Genomic DNA, 17955 nt, shown 5'->3' with positions numbered 1-17955 from the left:
GCCACGCAGATATAAATAAAAACAAACAAAAAAACACCTCGCTCCAGCTTCCCAGGTCTCTCCGGGGGACAACGGTTATGAGCTATTCTTTTATTGTTCTTGAAATACACATGAAATTCAGGAGAAAAAAAAAAAAGTGGTCTGAATTTCATGGTACTTCTCGCTTTGAAGTCAACACTGGATAACCTGAAAATAGTTTCCAGTCTTCACGTCTATTTATACTTTCTTTTATGTCTATTTATATCTATTACTCTTGTCTTCTTCACTGGAGAGTGACAACATCGAGCTTTGGGAAACTTTGAAGAAAGCGTGCGTTGTAGCGACGTGCGGGGAGAGTCTTTGGAAGAACGTCACATGAATTTGTTCAGATGATCAAACAGATTGAACTGAAAGCACTAAAAGAGCTGTGGAGTCCAGAAGGAGCTGCCGCCGTCGCTGCTTTAATCCGCCTCGAAGCCGCATTCATCCGTTTCCTTTAATCTACGTCTCCGTCCTCTTGAGATCTTTAGAGATACAGAAACGGACGAGGCATCCTGCTTTCACCCCACCTGCGCGAAAAGATCTTTTTAACACTTTACACGATGTTCATTACGAGACGTTTTTCACCAAAAGCACGTACGCATGTCCTCTCGACGCGTTGCGTTGATCACCGTTTACCATATTCTTGCGTGCCAAAACTCGACCACCGCCGCAGTCGTTGGAGCGACTTCAGAGTTGTAGCCGATCCACCCTTGTATTCACAGCAAAGACTGAAGCTCTGAACAATAGACCATTCAAGACGGGCGACGTTCTTACCCCCAAAAAGTTCAAGCTCCAAATCCGTCCTTGAAGAAAGACACTTTTCTCTGAAGAGTCTCAGACAGCTTCTTCAATATAAAAGGATTATACGGAGCCTCTTTGTCAGCGTCGGAACAAATTTGTTTTTTGTTAAAGACGTCGCGGTGTGACAGCAGCCACTTTTTCGGCTGTGATGACAGACAACCGAGACGTCCGAGTCCCCAGATGTTTTTTATTTTAAAAAAAATTCATTGAATTCAATTTTATTTATATAGCGCCAAATCACAGCAGAGGTTATTTCATGGCACTTAACACATCTAAGTCCTTACAGCAGAACTTTACAATATTATACAGAGAAACCCAACAATTCAACAATTCCCACATAAGCTGGGAGGGAAACAAATCCTTTTTAAAGGGAGAAAAACCTCCAGCAGAGGGAAGGAAAAACCTCCTCTTAACAGGAAGAAACCTCCGACAGAACCGGGCTCAGGGGTGGGCGGCCATCTGCCTCCACCGGTTGGGGTGAGATGGAGAGGAGAGCAGCGAGAGAAAAGGACAGCATAGAGATACGAGAGAATGCCACGCTCTCCGGGGGAATCCTCAGTCTGATCACCTCAGCTCCTCTTCTGCAGGTGAACCGAGGAGACTCTCCCACGCAGTAGATAACAGACAGATTCTTTCTTTCTTCTTTTTTTTCTTTTTTTTTCCCCAGCTTATCGCTATGGTAACCTCAGGAGGAAGCTGGTCGTCGTTCATGGGCCGTCCGTATCCGACCGCTGACATTCATTCGTTTCTGTATTTAGTTTCTGAGCAAGTGACCCGCGCCCGAGAGTCAGACACCTGAAGGCGACGCGGCGGGAGGCCGAGCGCGATTGCGTCCGCCGTGTTTATATTTATCTGCTTTTTGTATGCGCGACGTCGCCTTTCTCCTTTGAGCTGGTTGTCATCGCGACTGGTGAGAGCAGAGGGATGACCAAAGAGCAGATTAGTGAGGAGGAGGAGGAGGAGGAGGAGGAGAAAGAAGAAGAAGAAGAAAAGTGGGCATCAATCAGCTTCCAGTTAACTCGCAAACCACATTGTTCACGGTCCATTGACAAGTGCTGTATGTGAAAAAGGAAGTCAGATGGCCTCTGAGTCATCTGGAAGAGGCCAACTGACACGCAAGCAAAGCTAATTCGTCTACGGCTATTAAAGCTGAAGTGTGCGCTGAATACGAAATGAGCCGCCGGCACCGCCGGCTCCGCCGGCTCCTCTCTAATGTTTGATCTCATAACGAGTCTCATTCTCGCCGTCACAGCGGATTAATCGGACCGAGCGCGGCCCCGGCGCTGTCATGTGCCGGCTGCAGGTCACCACTTCTGCCCTTTTCTGTCAAGCGTCGCTTCACGATGCAAAAAATAAATAAATAAATAAATAATTGTCTTTAAGTCATCTTCATTACAGTTTGAGATTCAGCACTAAAAAGAAAGTAACTTTTTGTTTTTCCAGTTGGACGCTGATCGAGACGAGGAGGAGGTCTTCTGTGACATCAGCATGACTTTGGACAACAAGCTGTTTCCCTCCAAAGATCCGGCAGCCGGTGAGATGAGCGATTATTTTTATTAAATTTATTACATTAAGTGTGCCGAGTCTTGATTGGTTTTGTGGATTTGGGACTCGTATTGTGGGGCATTGGAAACAAAAGTGTGTAATATTTTGCGCGCATTCATTATTCGTCTTGTGTGCTGCTGGAATTACTGTTATATTAGCGCTACTGTTATTAATATAGATGAAGCATTTGTCGTGCTTCTTTTCTGTTGCATCAAATTTGGTAGAGATGCAGTTGAGAATTTTTAGAACGGGTTCAGTAACATCCGTGTTTACTGACTCATCGTTACGAGGATTTTCAGGGAATCGACGTGGCAGGATAACGGGCTCTTTGTTTCAGTCATGAGTTTCTTAAAATCACATATGGCGGATGATATGCAGCATCGAAAACAAACCAGAGACTTTAAAAGCAGCAACGGGGGTTTAAGCAGAGCCTGGAAAACCTCTTTTCAGCAGCACTTTATGAACAGACTGTACTCGCCGGCTTCGAAAATGTCCTTTAGCAGGGTGACGGGTATTTCTCTGCAGAGAAGTTCATCATGCTTCTCTTCTAAACTCTTTTGGCGGTTCTGATGTCGATGTTGATTCAATCAGTCAAATCAGGGTGAGCAGCGAGTGTGACGCGTGGACATTTTTCTTTTCTTTTTTTTTATTGATTTTTGTATTTAATGAGAAGTTGAATGGAAGTCTATGGCGCCAAAACTTTTTTGGAGCCAACCCTGAGTGGGTCTGGGCCTCATTTATCAGACCCCGAAGCTACGTCCACTTTTATATACCGTCTGTGGTTCAGACCAAAAACACACCACGGGATGATTTGAAACTTGCAACTACCCATAATTCCCCTGGTTACTACATTCGGAAACCAGATCACAGCGAGGGATCTTTAAGATGAGGTTATCCTAATAATGTTAGAATGTGTCCATGTGTTTTTGCATGTATACATACTATATATATATATATATATATATATATATATATATATATATATAATAGCTTTTAAAATGATTATGGGGTGTGTTACAACAGATATGAAGCGCCAACATACCTCCGGTCACCTTCAGGCATATTTAACAGATACATGAGTGTAGAAAGGCTTCTCCAAAATCCATAAGAAATGAAAACCAAAATCACCAGCTGCCTGGTTACCAATAGAGTTGGCATAGCAACCAGCGAAGCATGGGTCAGCCGTGCTTTGTGACAAACACAGAATCAACAAGGTTAGACTCAGTACTTTGAGCTCTCAGATGGCGAACTGTTATGTGTTATGTAAAAACTGATAATTCACCGTTCACAGATCTGCGTTCCTGACAGAAACACACACACACACACACACACACACACACATCACAGACCCCCCCCCCCCCCCACCCCCCTCATGTTTGTTTTAAAAGATGTGATCAGTCAGCGCTCTGCAGGGGCTCCTGCTCTGATTTCAGAGGTGACAGATATCATTAAAAAAAATTTACCGTTGGCACTGAACGGGGTTGGCAAAATATGCCTCGTTTTTTTTCATTATTTTATTATTCTTCATGATAAAACAGCGTGGGTTCAACTTGCAAATGTGCCCACACAACACATCATCTTGTAATGGAACATTTCCACTTCTTTAGTGGAACACGTTTTTGGCAAATTGATTATTAGAAGAGAGAAATGGTTTATGTGCGCACTGGTTTCGTTATTTTGCAGGGTTGTTTTTTTTTCCATTTATTGAAATCAAAGTCCACTGATGTCAGATTTAAGTATGTGAGAGTTTAAAGAATCTAATATCGATTCTGCCTTTTCAATGTTAAGGATTCAGCGCGTCATGTCACACAGCTCGAGCCAAGCCGCATCTCAGCAGGAAGCTGTTAAAGAATTGGAGGAGGAGATTATAAGTGTTGGCTGTTAAAGACGACCAATCAAACTGCCCGTTTCCCTTCATGTCAAAAGCAGTGCAATCGATAGCAAGCTGCTTCTGTAATTTGGGGATCTGCTACAGATTTAAAGCGACAGATTCGCTCAGGAAGAGACGGAGGCTCGTGTTGCGAGGTGCATCATCACCATGGGAGAAGAAAATATGTCTAAATATGGGCATTAGTACTGAATTTCGAAAATTGGACTGTATATCACCGACTGAACTATTTCAATACTATCTACTCTTGAAAAAATGTCATTCATGGTGCTGAACTTTTTAGAAAAAAATGTGGTCACACACCTGTCTGTCTGAGTAGTCTGTTAATTGTAGCTCCAGAAAAAATACCCTGGATGACACGCTCTCCCTGGAAACTGCAAAAAAAAAAAAAGAGTCAAAATGTCTAAAGTAAATTTCTCTTTCTTAAAATGGATTTTATAAAACAGTATTTTCTAGGGGTTATTAGGACGAGAGAAGATCCGCCGCCCAGTGTTATAATCAGCTCATTAGCATTCGAGAAAATGAGGAGTCAAAGAGTTTGAGATTCAGTCTCTTCTGTCGAAGAAGAACTGCACATGTTCCTGCTCTGAGGAATTCACATGGAAGTCAAATTAACCCACAAACCACCGGTACATTCGCTTTTCTCCCCGATCTGCACGTCAGGAAGTGAAGGCCAAGCACATACAATGCTTGATGCTCACATTCCCACCGATCCTTGACGTCAAAATTGCCTCGCGCTACTTGACAGCCGCCCGACGCACTTCTGCAGCTCCGGGAAATAGATCCGCGAACAAATGAGAAACGTTCAAACCGTCAATAAGAAAGATACGATCACTCGCATGCGAGTGAAAAGAGTTTCACCTCACGGAGGAGGTGAGCTCGCCACGACTCCACTTACACTGCGCACAATTACGTCTTCAGGTGCATTTAAGAGCCGCGTGACATCTGTACATTTGTCGAGATGTTCTCCCACACGCGTGTTCCCGTACTGGGGACTCGCAAAACATGTTGCACTCGACGAAACATACTCTGAGACGAGAGTACATTTCAAAAGCACACTTTAGCGACGTTAAACACACTTCCGAAAATCTTGAAATCTGGGTCGCGCGTGTGCAAATTTCTCGTTTCTACGCGTCTTTCAAATCGGCTGATAGAGAATAAAATAAGGAAAATCTGCAGGAGACAAAAACAAGATCGAGTGAAATCTAAAAATAGACCGGCAGTAGTTGAGGTCAACTCTTTAAAAAAAGAGCCTCCAGGCTCGGCGTCCTCCGTGGCAATCGCATGAAGAACTGAAGTGCTGCTGACAAGCACAGCCTGTGCCACCTGACATCACTGGAAAATAAAAAGATCTCCGCCGTGTCATACCTCAGCCCCTCGCTGCGCAACGGACGAGATGCACTCCGACATGCTGCTGACTCCCGAGTTGTGAACCGTTGTGTTTTTCTTTTCTGGTGCGTTCTGAAGCTCGTCGTCGCGACGCGTCTAAGAAACTCACGTCTCTCCGGAACCCGCCCGAACGTTTGAAGCCGCATCCTCGCAGAATCTAACCCAGTTCTTTAATCGGGAGGGGCTGGCGTGCAGGGGGAAAAGAAAAAAAGAAATCTGCCGAGGGGAAATGTTATTCACGACCCATTTCCACCGAGGAAGAGGATGAAGATGCTGCGTGTTAGAACTCACCACGGCGTCACCCCCTCGGCAGATTTCTGACAGCAGCGAGGTCGAAGTTCAAGTGCGGCTTCGGGTTGTTGTTGTTGTTTTTTTTTATGGGGCTAAAATGAGCTCGTTTTGTGGACGTACGGTATTTTTCTCGTCGGGCTCAGATTGATCAGCAAACCGCAAACGTGAAGTCGCGCGTCTCCGTCTGCGAAATGCGTGCGGCGCGCGTGCTGAGGTGGCGCTAACGCAACACAAAGAGACAACGCAATACGCATCTGCATACAGCGTTGACATGTAACGGCTGCGACAGCCAACAGCACCAGTGTTTCTGCCGTTATCGCAATCCACAACGTCTGTTGTTTTCTATTTTGTGGTACGGATCTTATTTATCAATTCATTCATTTAAAAGTCGCATGTCAAGCAGAAGTGATAAAGACTGTAGAATCCACTTCATACCAAACATTCGCTGTTTTTCTAATCTTTCAGATGAATGAAATCAGATCGTTTGCTTCCCTGCCGAGAGTTAGATTTGATTGGCTCAGCTCAGCATAAAGACCGGAAGCAAAGGGAATTTATACATCGGATCTATTTTGTTTTGGTTGATCCACCGACGTAAAAACATAATCTTTAAAAAAAAAAAAAAAAAAATACATAAAATGTGTTCATTTCTGTTTCTATCTTTACATGTTTTGATGGTTGTTGTGGATTTTTCTTTCGGCAGGTCCCAGCGAGCTGGATCTCAGTCTACTGGGTGAGATCGGCAGCCTGGCAGACGTCGCCTTCAAGTACGATGAGGTAACCGTGCGATGCATTTTTACCTACTGTGGACGTTAAAGGCTGAATCTGTGCAGTTTAAAACTTCGATTGTCGACGTACTTCCGAATACTACGGCTTCGACCCGCTGAGGAAGGCTGTGAGGTACGGCTTGGGGATCCGGGAATAAGCAAATGTAAAAAAAAAAATAATAATAATTTTTGATTAGATTCTGTCCAATCGCAAACGAGTATTGACGTCCTACCTTTCTGTTGTGTTTTGACCCTCGGGGCCACCGTACCTGATGGACGATTGCATTAAACGGAGATTTTTTTTTTTTTTTTTTTTTTTTTTTTGTGACATCAGCCGCAAATAATAACTAATATACTGTACAAACGATGATAAGACAAGTCCCAGGTTTAATTGCAACACCAGAAAAAGCAACGTATTAAAAATCCTTCCGTCCTTTTGCTGTGTGCTTTAATCCCGTAGCAGCAATTAAAGTCTTCAACTGCAAAAAATAAATTAAAAAAAAAACCTTCCCTGTCCCCGTTTCCGGATCCTCCGCTGTCTCTCTTTACTTTTTACTTGCTAAAAACACAAAACAAGCGCAAATTACACTTTCAAAAAAAGAACAAATTTCAAAGGCCGGATGATTCAGCGCTGCAAAATGTCCCGAGATGGCGAATATTGTTGCGCGACGGTTCCGACGAGTTTTCATTTCTTGACAACAGTCCAGCAAAGCATCGCCCCGACCGCCGTCTCATTCTGTGTCCTACGGGCGTCTGGAAACAAATTGTTTGCTCTCTCCGTCTCTTTCCACTTCATTTCTTCCGTCTCCAGGGGTTTCCTTTTTCTTTTCTCGGTTGATGGGGGTCTTTGCTGCTGCTGCTGTTGTTGTTGTTGTTGTTGTTGTTGTTGTTTAAGGTTTCCAACCAGGCAGGGTTTTCAGGGTACGTACAGGCTCTCCCGGCGGCACACCGCTTCACATTTATTCCGTCTACTGAATTCACACTTGGGAGCTGCCCGTGGATCACCGAGTCTGTTTATTGTCGGCTGCCCGTCTCCACGGCAACGACTCTCCGTCCTCCCGTTTTCAACCGACGACTTCTTCGGGCCAATTGGCGCCGTGTGCAATTTGTAACGTCTTAAAGCGTGAATGAGGGTAGCGATCGCGTCACCTGCAGTAGCTGCACGTTTAGGAGAGAACAGCTAAAACATAAAAACGCAAAAGGGTTTTTGGAACATGCGACATTACGCCGGGAACTCGAGGCAGCGGATGTCCCCTCTTCTGTCAATTTGTCTCGCCTTTTTCCGACAAAACACCGGAGAAGAAACACAAACTGTCTTCTTTTTACGTCGAAAAGATCTGTCCACCGACACCGTCAGCTGAGTGAAGCCGAGACGGTCCGGTTCACGCCGCTGCAGCTTTTCTTCATCCCGCGTCGTCCTGAAGCGGTCTCATTTATGCCGGATGTAAAACTCGTACCTCTCAGTACGACGGTGATCTGCGCGGAGACGGGGAGACCCCTCCCGTCCGGTCCGATTGAAAGCTCGACGGGATCTGTCGGACAGAAGGGGGGGGCGGGAAACGTGATACCGATTCTGCATCGCAATGAATTTCTGAACACGTTCACGGGCCCGGATACTTTCCGCACGTGGAAATCACTCGAGCAAGCGAGCGGACTGAAGGGAAAGAGAAACCTGAAAAGATTACACTCAAACTCAAGTGCAAAAGAAGAAGTGAAGAAAATAAGACGGATCCAGGCAGCGCGACCTCAAGAAACGTCGAACGTGGTGCTTTCACATCTGGGAAGGTACTTACGAACAGCTGCAAAACCGATCTGGCGGCGAGACGGTGGACCTCGACGTGGATGAGAAACCATCGAGCTGCTCAGGATCAAGGGTCATTCGTCGTCTGCTGCCGACGGAAAGCTCCGGAGCGCCCGCTAAACTCGACCTCGTGGCAAGATTGTTTTTTTGCCAGCTGGAGAAATAAATACAGTCGATACCGACCCGGCACATTAAATCAGCACGACTTCTACAGGAAAAAAAAACAAAAAAACCCGGCAGAACATTTCACCGAATGCAGCACCGGCTCGAACGAGGCGAAAAGATGCGCAGAACCGGTAAACTGTCGTCGCAGCGCAGCGCGAAATGAAATCGGTGCAGGCGGAGTCGTCCCAGCCACCGACTCGTGCCGTCCGTGCACGATTGCGCGCGGGGCTCGTCGCGGTGTCTGAGCTCCGTCGGCGGCCCCGCTTCGCAAATTGAATTACACTCGTGTGCTTCGTCACCCGAGAGCCGACATCCTCCTGGGCGTCGCCGGGGGGGGGGGGGGGCTTCGTAAGGCCCGGCTCTGAGAAAAAAAAAAACACCCTTCGCAAAGCCAGATGAAGGTGAATTTAAAGTGAGGCCGATCGATAATTATTGACCGACCCGGTCATCGTTATTCAGACGCGTGCACAGCCGGGAGAAAAGGCTGCTCCGTCAATAAAATAAGGCGGTGCTCCTCGTGGAGGCGGCGACGCCCCCCCCCCCCCCTCCCCTGTGCTGATCCAAAAAGAAAGAGGCAGAGGGGAGCGACACAAGCCGGGCAGAGAGAGAGAGGCTATTTCGGATCTCCGGTGTTCAAAATCTCTTCAATTATTTCTTGCTTACCTGCCACCTTTAATTTATTCGCGATGAATAAAACATCTGCGGGCTGACGTATTTGTGAATTTCTGAGTGCGATTCGCAATTTTTCTGAATTCCCATTAAAAACCGACCACGCGTGAAGGATTTAAATAGGATTCTCAGTGGAATTATCCCAAACATAAAAGGTCACCCTCGGGTCTTGGTGTCCTACGCTATGTTCAGACTGCAGGGAAATCGGATTTTCTTTCTCAAATCAGCGTGGGTCGCCGCGGTGACGACACACGCCGGCGGTGCAGCTTTCCGACGTGGAAGCTGCCGGCGCGAAAGTTGCAGTAGGCCGTGTATTTCGGCTTCTGTGCGTGGAGAGTTGTTATTGTTTTCCTCCGCGGCGCCAGAAACTGCACTTCCTGATAAGCGCTCTGCTGGCGGTAGCATCGATTTTGAAAAGCATCTGAGAATGAAGTTTGTTACCGTGTGTCGCTAGAAATCTGGACTGAGACACATCTGTAGAAATTTCAAACCTCCTCCAGATGTGAAATGTGTAAAATCCCAGATTGCAGATTTTTGCATGTTTTTTGTTGTTGTTTTTTTGTTTTTTTTGTTGCTGTTCAGACTTTCAAAAATAAATCTGGATTCAATCTGGATATGACAAAAATCAGATTTGGGCCGGCAGTCTGAACACAGACTCGGACCCAAAACGCAAGCAAATTTTTAGCCTCTCAAGTATTTAACAATGAAAAGGGAAGAAATGAAAACTTTTCCTGAACTACTTGTTGTGTTCCATCGCAATAACTTTTGTATTATACAAACAGCATGTCAGTGGGGGTTTTTTTGGGCCGTTATGAAGGCTGTGAAGCATTCGTTTATAATTGGAGTCAGACTAACTACATGCGGGCGTTGCGTGGGAGAATTGATACGGTCGTCGTGGCTTTGAGCGTTGTGTTGAAGCTACTGTAGTCCTGAACGCCGGTTGGCTGAACGGTGCTCGGCTGATGCTACCGGATGCTTACAGAAGCAGTTAAGAGGAGCTGCAGCGCCGATAGACTCGGTGACAAATGGGAACAAAAGCCACAGCCAGCTTCGGCCAGCGTAGAGCAGCTGCGGCTGAGCTCCCGGCCGTTGGCGACAAGCCGTCATAGCTCGACCTTATGAAAAAGAGTAATGAGCAATAAAGTGTCACATCATCTCTCCTTTATATTGTATCTGCGCAGCGTATCCCTAAACCGGCAGTGTGTTATGAAACTAAAAAAAAAAAAAAAAAAAAAAGCGCTTCGGTACGATTTTTCTGGAGACATCTACGTCCTTTTCAGGATGAATCATACACATGTTCCAATACTTTATTTGATTTATGATCAAATGCCCAAAAAAAAAAAAAAAATAACTGATTTTATACGTGTTAATTCATCACATTTATTTATTTATTTATTTTTTTTTTACTCTATAATCAGTATTTAAACGAACGTGACGTCACCCGTTGGTTTGTGAACGACTGTTCTGAATTTTCTAGTTCGGCGTTTCGGCCGTCGCCGTCTTGGTATTTTGGAGTCACCACAGTCGCCGTATTTGGATGATCTGAGGAAGCGTGAGCGGCGGATCCGACTCGATCTGATCGGGAACCCGAGGACACTGCATCCGCCCACATGTAGCGAAAAACCTGACTGCACCACAGGCCTGTCAATCAAACAGAAATGCCCCACAACATACCGCTTTTTGAGGCCTAATATCTAATTAACGATGGGATTATTTTCAGATGGACCGCCAGAAAACTAATGAGGAGGAGTGACTTTAGCGAGCGACACCATAATGACTCCGAAAAAAATGTCTTGATTCAGTATTTCATGAGACAAGCTGAATGGGAGTCTATGGAGCCAGAGCCTTTTTGGAGCCAGACCCCTAGTGGCCCTGGGTGGTACTGCGGTTTAAGGCACATCCACATTGCCCTCACTTGTCAGACCCAGAAGCTACATACACTTTTATATAGAGTCTGTGGTTTCAACTAAATTAGGAAATATACATACACTTAAATGAGGGTTTTAACTAATAGGCGCCTCCCGGCAGGAGGACTTTAGTTGCTCGACTGTCCAAAAAAAAAAAAAAAAAAGGCAAAATGGCAAAAAAAACCTTTAAGTAAATTATCTACATTGCCAGAGACTGCAAAGTAAATTTCTGAAGTCTTAACCCTCCATGCTCATAAAATGATAAACCCTTTCGACAAAAGGGAACGACGTGACTTCTCCTTAACGATAAATGTTTCCCTTTTTTTTTTTCGCATCACTATTAGATGTCTCAGAAAAGCCAAGTCGTGTCTTCGGCATCCACCAGCAGGTTTGTTTTGGGTCGTGCGTGTCGAGCGTTGAACAGACACTTCGGGTGTTGTTGTTTTTGGACTGTTTGTGTAGGAGCGCGCGTCAGCGATCGTGTACGCGTTGCTGTTTTGTATCACCTACCGACTCTTAATCGCCAACATTTTTTTTTTTTTTTTTTTTTTTTAACAGAGTATTTTGCGCGCGTGTTTATATACGTATCTCATCTCCGTCACGTGGACGCGACGCGTGCTCTCCGCATGTGTTTCTGTGTCTGAGTCACGGCACCAGTTGGTGTACCCACGTGCCGAGCTGACTCGTCGCTGGCACCCGGCACTCCGCCACACCGACGGCATTTGTTCCAGACACCGGCAGCGGCCGTGCTTCACTTTACTACACCCCCCCCCCCCCCCCACACACACACACACACACACCTCCTCCAAACGGCTCGCTCCACTTGGACCCTCGCACCGACACCTCTTGCCGTCTCGAGCGCGACCGGCAGCGTCGGAAACAACGCGAGGCGGAGAGCCGCGAATAGATGCGAGATGTCAAGTGAGGTCGTTTCCCTGAGTCATCTGTCTGCAGGTGATGTTCAGCGGTTTTTCAAACGTGCTTTCTGCCAGTCGGCCTGGATCTCCGTTCGACTATCCATCTTGAAAATGCCCTTGTGAAAGGTGACGCTCCGCCTCGGGGTGGAAATCATCGCAGAAAACTTCCGTGGAATGATTTGTATTAAAAAAAAAAAAAAAAAAAAAAAAAGTCGGTGTATCTTCTCAAAGACTGAAACAAATCTTTTGACATCAGAATTCTTTTTAATCTTCTCGGTCATCTCCTTGTTGAGCTTTTCCACTGATGACTCATTATCATTTAAGTACACTAGTTCACTGATGTGTGCTCGTGTTCGTGGTTCCTACTGATTCATCGTACCATATTTCCAAAAAAATTCATGACAACAATGTTGTTTTTTTTCATGTGATTCAAGTGAAAGCAAACGGACAAATACGCTGCGTATCCATGCCCCCCAGAATTAGAGGCTGGACAACATCATCTGCATTTAGTTTCCAGTGAGAAATTAATACAATTTTGGTTAAGGTTTGGTTTAGGTACAAAATCGCAAAAAGAAAAAAAGAAATTGAGGTTTGGGTCAAAATGACTCTCTCGCTAATGTTTGGGGTATTTGTCAACATGGTGTTGCAGGGTTGCGGTTAAGGATTGATTGTAATCATGCTATTAAATAAATAACAGGGAATATCGACTGGAAACAAACAGCCCTCTCCCGTTTTTAAGTTAAACGTTTTGTTGACCCAGCCATCCACCCCGAAATCCTCCTCATATGGACTCTGTGGCTCTTTAACAACATCCCTTGAACTCTTCCTTTGCACCAAGTATATTTTCTACACCTGATAGAGGACTCTGTCACTTGATCGCAAACATTTGAAATTTCGGTGCATCTTGACTCATTCGTGTTGGAAGGAAAGTCTCGGATTACATCCCAGTGCTCGACAATAGCACAAAAAAAAAAGTCTTGTATCATCGGATTCTGGCAGTTTCACCTGTGTGACTTCTCGTTTTCTTCCTTTAATGGCTTTATAATGGTAACCATCGACCCTTCAGCTGGTCATTTCTACCAGAATGATGCGGATGGCCAAAGCTGATGAGGACAATAATGAAAATCAGCAGCCGTGAGACGTGGGAAAAATCACTTTTGAAAATGGTCTCGAATATCTGAAACGATTTACATTTGCCAGAGTGGAAAATGCCTTTCAGACAGTTTTAATGCCCAGTTTGTCGGGAGCTTGCAGATCTGCAATTATGATTCGGAGAACGAGGCTGCCGCTTGCTCCACGGACACTGAGGGTTTACACAACGCTTGGTCCTTATTCTCTTTTTCTCAGATACTGTTTATCTATTTTTTTTTCCTTCTTTGACACCGTCTCAGGGTCTAAGTGATGGTTTGTGGTCTGACAATGTGGCAATAGTGTTTATATACCTGATGTGAATGGCAATACCCAACGACAGACAGAAAGGTCAGCGAGTCATCGTGTGTGGAGACGTTAACGATGATAACAGCCCTGTTAGGTTATTGTTAAGGATACGGATAACTGCACGCTTTCAGGCCGTCTCCTTGGGAGGACTTTCATAGTGCTGTGAATGAAAAGGGACGCTAATAGCTGCGTAGATAATGAGAAAAAAAAAAAGAGACAATCACAATCGTCGGCTCCTTTCACCTCTGCACAGCTGTCAATCATTCCGTGAAGTCGGTGGGAACGTCAGATGCTTCCGGTTTTGAGAAGTTGAAAACGGACTCCTTCAATCCAACATCATAAGGATGAGGAGAGGAGTTTCCGTGGTTACCGAACCATCCAACGAGCAGTTCAGATAAAGCCAGGTGAAGCCTTTCCTCTGTTCTTTTGCCAAATATTGTAGACACGTCTGACAGTGAATGGACATCCCGTGTTTCTGGTCGCAACGGAACAAGGATTCAATCTTTCAACAGCACAATTCCCTCGTGCACAAACTCAGGTCCATTAAGAAGTTTTTTTTTTTTTTTGAGTTTGATGTGTGGCCTGCACCACCGCTGACCTCAAACTCATCCCACCGAGTCAACATCTCACTGATGCTCTCGTGGCTGAAAGGGATTGAAACTCCTGCAGCCGGGATCCAAAACGTTGTGGAAAGCCTGGAACCTGAAGAGCGGAGGATGTTTTTAGCAGCACCATATTATCGTGCCTGGCTTTGCAAAGATCTAATTTCAGCCGGTGACTGTGTGTAAAAGTGGACGTGGCTTCAGGGTCGGCAGATGCGGAAGTGCCTTAAGCTGCAATACCACCGAGGGCCGCTAGAGGGTGACTCCAAAAAGCCTCCAGAGACTCCCATTCAACTAGTCTCATAAAAATCCCAGTAAATAAAATGTCTCTACGGGTTATCGCGGTGTTGTTAGCTAAAGTCGCTCCTTCGCATAAAATTTTCTGTCGGTCCAAATGAATAAGATAAGCTTCTTAACGTGTGGTCGTGTTGTCGTGTTTTCTTTCACATTATAAGTTCTATTTACTTTTTGCTCTTTGTTTTGACTGTAAAGTAATTTCTAACTGTGTTTGAAAGGGGCCGTGTAAATATTTTGTTTAATATTTAGTCGTGTATTTCTACGTCTCTATTCGAAGATCCGAGGACAGTATCTGAAACAATAGATACATAAAGAAGGACAAAAACACAAATGAAAACGACGAACATACATCAAAACCTAAAATCTTGACCTCTCTGTTTCTCCAGGTTGACGAGGAGGAAGAAATTGGGTATGCCGAAGGGTCCACAGAAAGTGAGTCGACGAAATGTTTGATTTTTGATCAGAAGTCGAGAGACGAGCAAACAGCCTCCCCCCCCCCCCAACCCCCCCTCTCCCCACACCCCCTCCCCTACCTTTCCTCTAGAACAAAACACACACCAAATCCCCTTCTTCCTTCTTTCATAAACCTGCAGCTGACTCCATTCAGCATTTCATCACACACACACACACACACACACACACACACACACACACACACACACACACACACACAGTTCCATCTCGGTAAATGCCAAGTGTCATGTAGCCGTAATGCAGCAGATGCCTGAAAGAACCTCTCCCTGCGGCCCTCTGTGTGTTTTTATCAGCATCAACGGCATTGATTGTGTAACGCAGGGGGAGGCTCGTCTGTTAATTTACTGTTGCCAGTTAGACCTGATGTTTATCTCTCGTCGGCTCGCCGTCGCCACACCAACGAGTCCACGCTCGCTGCAAAAACACGCCGATCCATTTTGTTATCTTCTGCAGACTTTTTTTTTTCCTCCGGTTGAAACAAATGATTCCATATTATTACTGTAATTAGATTACTGGTATAATTGTGAACACATTAATTTATCAAATTATAGCTTCTTTACAGTATAATAATAACTGCTGGTGAACATGCTCTGCCTTCATGAAGCTTCATTGAAGCTAAATTAATTAACTGATTCATTACGCGATTGGTGAAATAGGTTAGGTTAGGTTAGGTTAGGTTAGGTTAGGTAGTTACTTTATTAATCCCCGAGGGGAATTTTTTTTTTCCCCTACAGCAGCATACAGGAAGCAATAGATAATAATATAATAATAGAAAGCAATAAAATAGCAGTAAAAATATAAAATAAAATATAAAATGCACAGTATATACAGTACAGTATATATCTATATATATATTATATACAAATAATACATAGTCATCGATTTTCAGTGGCGATGTCTCTGTTTTGTTTTTTTAAACTGAGCCCGAGTCTTCAAAATGTCTGAGCACATCTGTATTTACTTTGTATAAATAATGACAGTTTGTTGTAAACAAACAGCTGCTGCTGTTCATGACCAGATTTTTCCCTTGGAAACGCTGAGTATCAAATACGAAGCCAAACAGACTTTAAATTGAAATGCAAAGTTGACAATTATCGCTTCAACCTTTTGTTAAGAAAATTAATATAGATTTGTTCTTCCTTTAGAAAAGAAACCAAATGTTTTTCATGCATGCAGTATTTTGTATCAAATACGTGTCCTGCAGTGAAAATAATGTGATGCTAGAAGGTGACTCAGCTTCATTTAACAGTGTAAACAGAGACACCAAAGATGTGTCTGAGTTAATCACAACAGGAAATGGAGGACAAATACCTCGGAGTGAATTAGTCACTGGTCACAGGCTAATTATTAATCATAATAAGGGTTTAATTGGTTTCTTTTCCAGTTGTAAAATGTTGTGCCGGGCCTGTATTTTGTTAATGCATTATTTATGTAATACCAAAATATACCGATAATTCAAGCCTCGTGCCTGATATGATGTTTTTTTTTCTAGCTTTGGGTCGACTTGGTTCAAATTAACTCTTAAATATTGGTGCTGACCTCAATTAAATATAAATAACTCTAATTATATCCAGTTTTACACGGTTCGCAAAAAGAGAGGAATGTAAATTACCTCTCCCTGTGTGTGTGTGTGTGTGTGTGTGTGTGTGTGTGTGCTTGTATTACTCGTGTTGTGGGGACATGAATGCAGCTACGCGGTCGCACCGTGGGGGGGCTTTTCCCCAAAGCGTGAATCCTGACATTTTAGAAAGACGACTCGGTTCAAGGTCAGCGTCCAGGAAATCAACGTCAGTCGATGTAATGTCCACTGAAGGGATGAAACGTGACTCCGTGTGTACGTGTCTTTGCGAGGTGAGCGAGGACATTCTGGTCCGACCTCAATTTGAAATAGACCTTCAAAAGGGCCGTTTGAAGGTTGACACTCGGCTTCAGAGTTCAGGTTAAAGGTCTTCGCACGCCGGGTGCGCGACGAACGCGCTACAGCAAAAATGTTCAAATACTCGCCGGTGAAACTCGCCGGCAATTTTTTGTTTTTTGTTTTTTTTTTGTACTTTTTAAAATCAGCACGGTTGGTATTAAGGTATTAAAACATACCAATGTAGGAGGGAAACTTGAAAAATTGTCGTAGACGTGCTCCTTTTTCTTTTAAACCGACGCAGAGATGCTTTCAATGGATGCATCGTAGTGAACATCCGTCAGTCGTGATGTCATGATAAAAAAATAAGGAAATGTAGGTTTTTTTTTTCGCCACGTAATATTCATGTTCTGCGAGTTGTGATGATTGTTGTTGGGTTAAGAATGCACGGGGTCATCAAGGGTCCTCACAAGGATATTAGTTCCAGCAGGTGTTGATCTGCACCGCATGTTAAAACTGTGATTTTCTTCCCTCTGACAGGTTACTGTACAGAACAGAAGAAACCAAAGGTTATCTTCATTATGGGTAAGTACACGCACACACACACACACACACACACACACACACACACACACACACACACACACACACACACGCTCCTCTGAGCACTGGTTGAACCTACCTCATTAGGAAGAGCTGAAAACACACGACATAATAATGAGCAGCTGCTGACTGTTCAACTGGCTGTTAGTAAAACTGGCCTCATTCATACACACACTCACTCACACACACACACACACACACACACACACACGCACACACACGCACACGCACACCACTGAACTCAGACTGCAGCCCAGATGACAGGGCTGCGTTCAGGACTGTTTTTAGAGGCCAAACGACAGATGTCTGAAGATTAAACAGCGGAGGGCGAAATGTAAAACTGAAGATAATCAGCTACAAAACATTACGAGCTCTGGTCCGACCATCACTTTCGAAACGAAGCTTCGATCAGCGATGCACGTATAACTTTAGCTTTTTGCTCGGTGCTCAGACTGGGTTTGGCAACATTATCGGGATATTTTTAATGCGGCCTTTAATTGGCATTTTAGGTTTATTCACTCGATGGTGC

At 44.5% G+C, this 17955-nt stretch overlaps 1 protein-coding gene across 2 annotated transcripts in view; it reads left to right on the top strand.

Moving 5' to 3' along the window:
• ak5 (adenylate kinase 5) overlaps positions 1 to 17955 on the top strand; it is a 60144-nt gene that overhangs the window by 31110 nt on the left and 11079 nt on the right. For both annotated transcript variants that reach the window (XM_069157970.1, XM_069157969.1), the window contains exons 7-10: positions 2266 to 2356; positions 6636 to 6709; positions 14881 to 14926; positions 17364 to 17408. In XM_069157970.1, the coding sequence (XP_069014071.1) occupies positions 2266 to 2356; positions 6636 to 6709; positions 14881 to 14926; positions 17364 to 17408 (256 nt within the window). The remainder of the gene's footprint in view (positions 1 to 2265; positions 2357 to 6635; positions 6710 to 14880; positions 14927 to 17363; positions 17409 to 17955) is intronic.

The sequence above is a fragment of the Embiotoca jacksoni genome, unplaced genomic scaffold (assembly GCF_022577435.1).
Source record: "Embiotoca jacksoni isolate LCO1_2020_lvr unplaced genomic scaffold, fEmbJac1.0.p SCAF_22, whole genome shotgun sequence".
NCBI lineage: Eukaryota > Metazoa > Chordata > Actinopteri > Embiotocidae > Embiotoca > Embiotoca jacksoni.
This window is presented reverse-complemented; position numbering and strand designations above follow the sequence as displayed.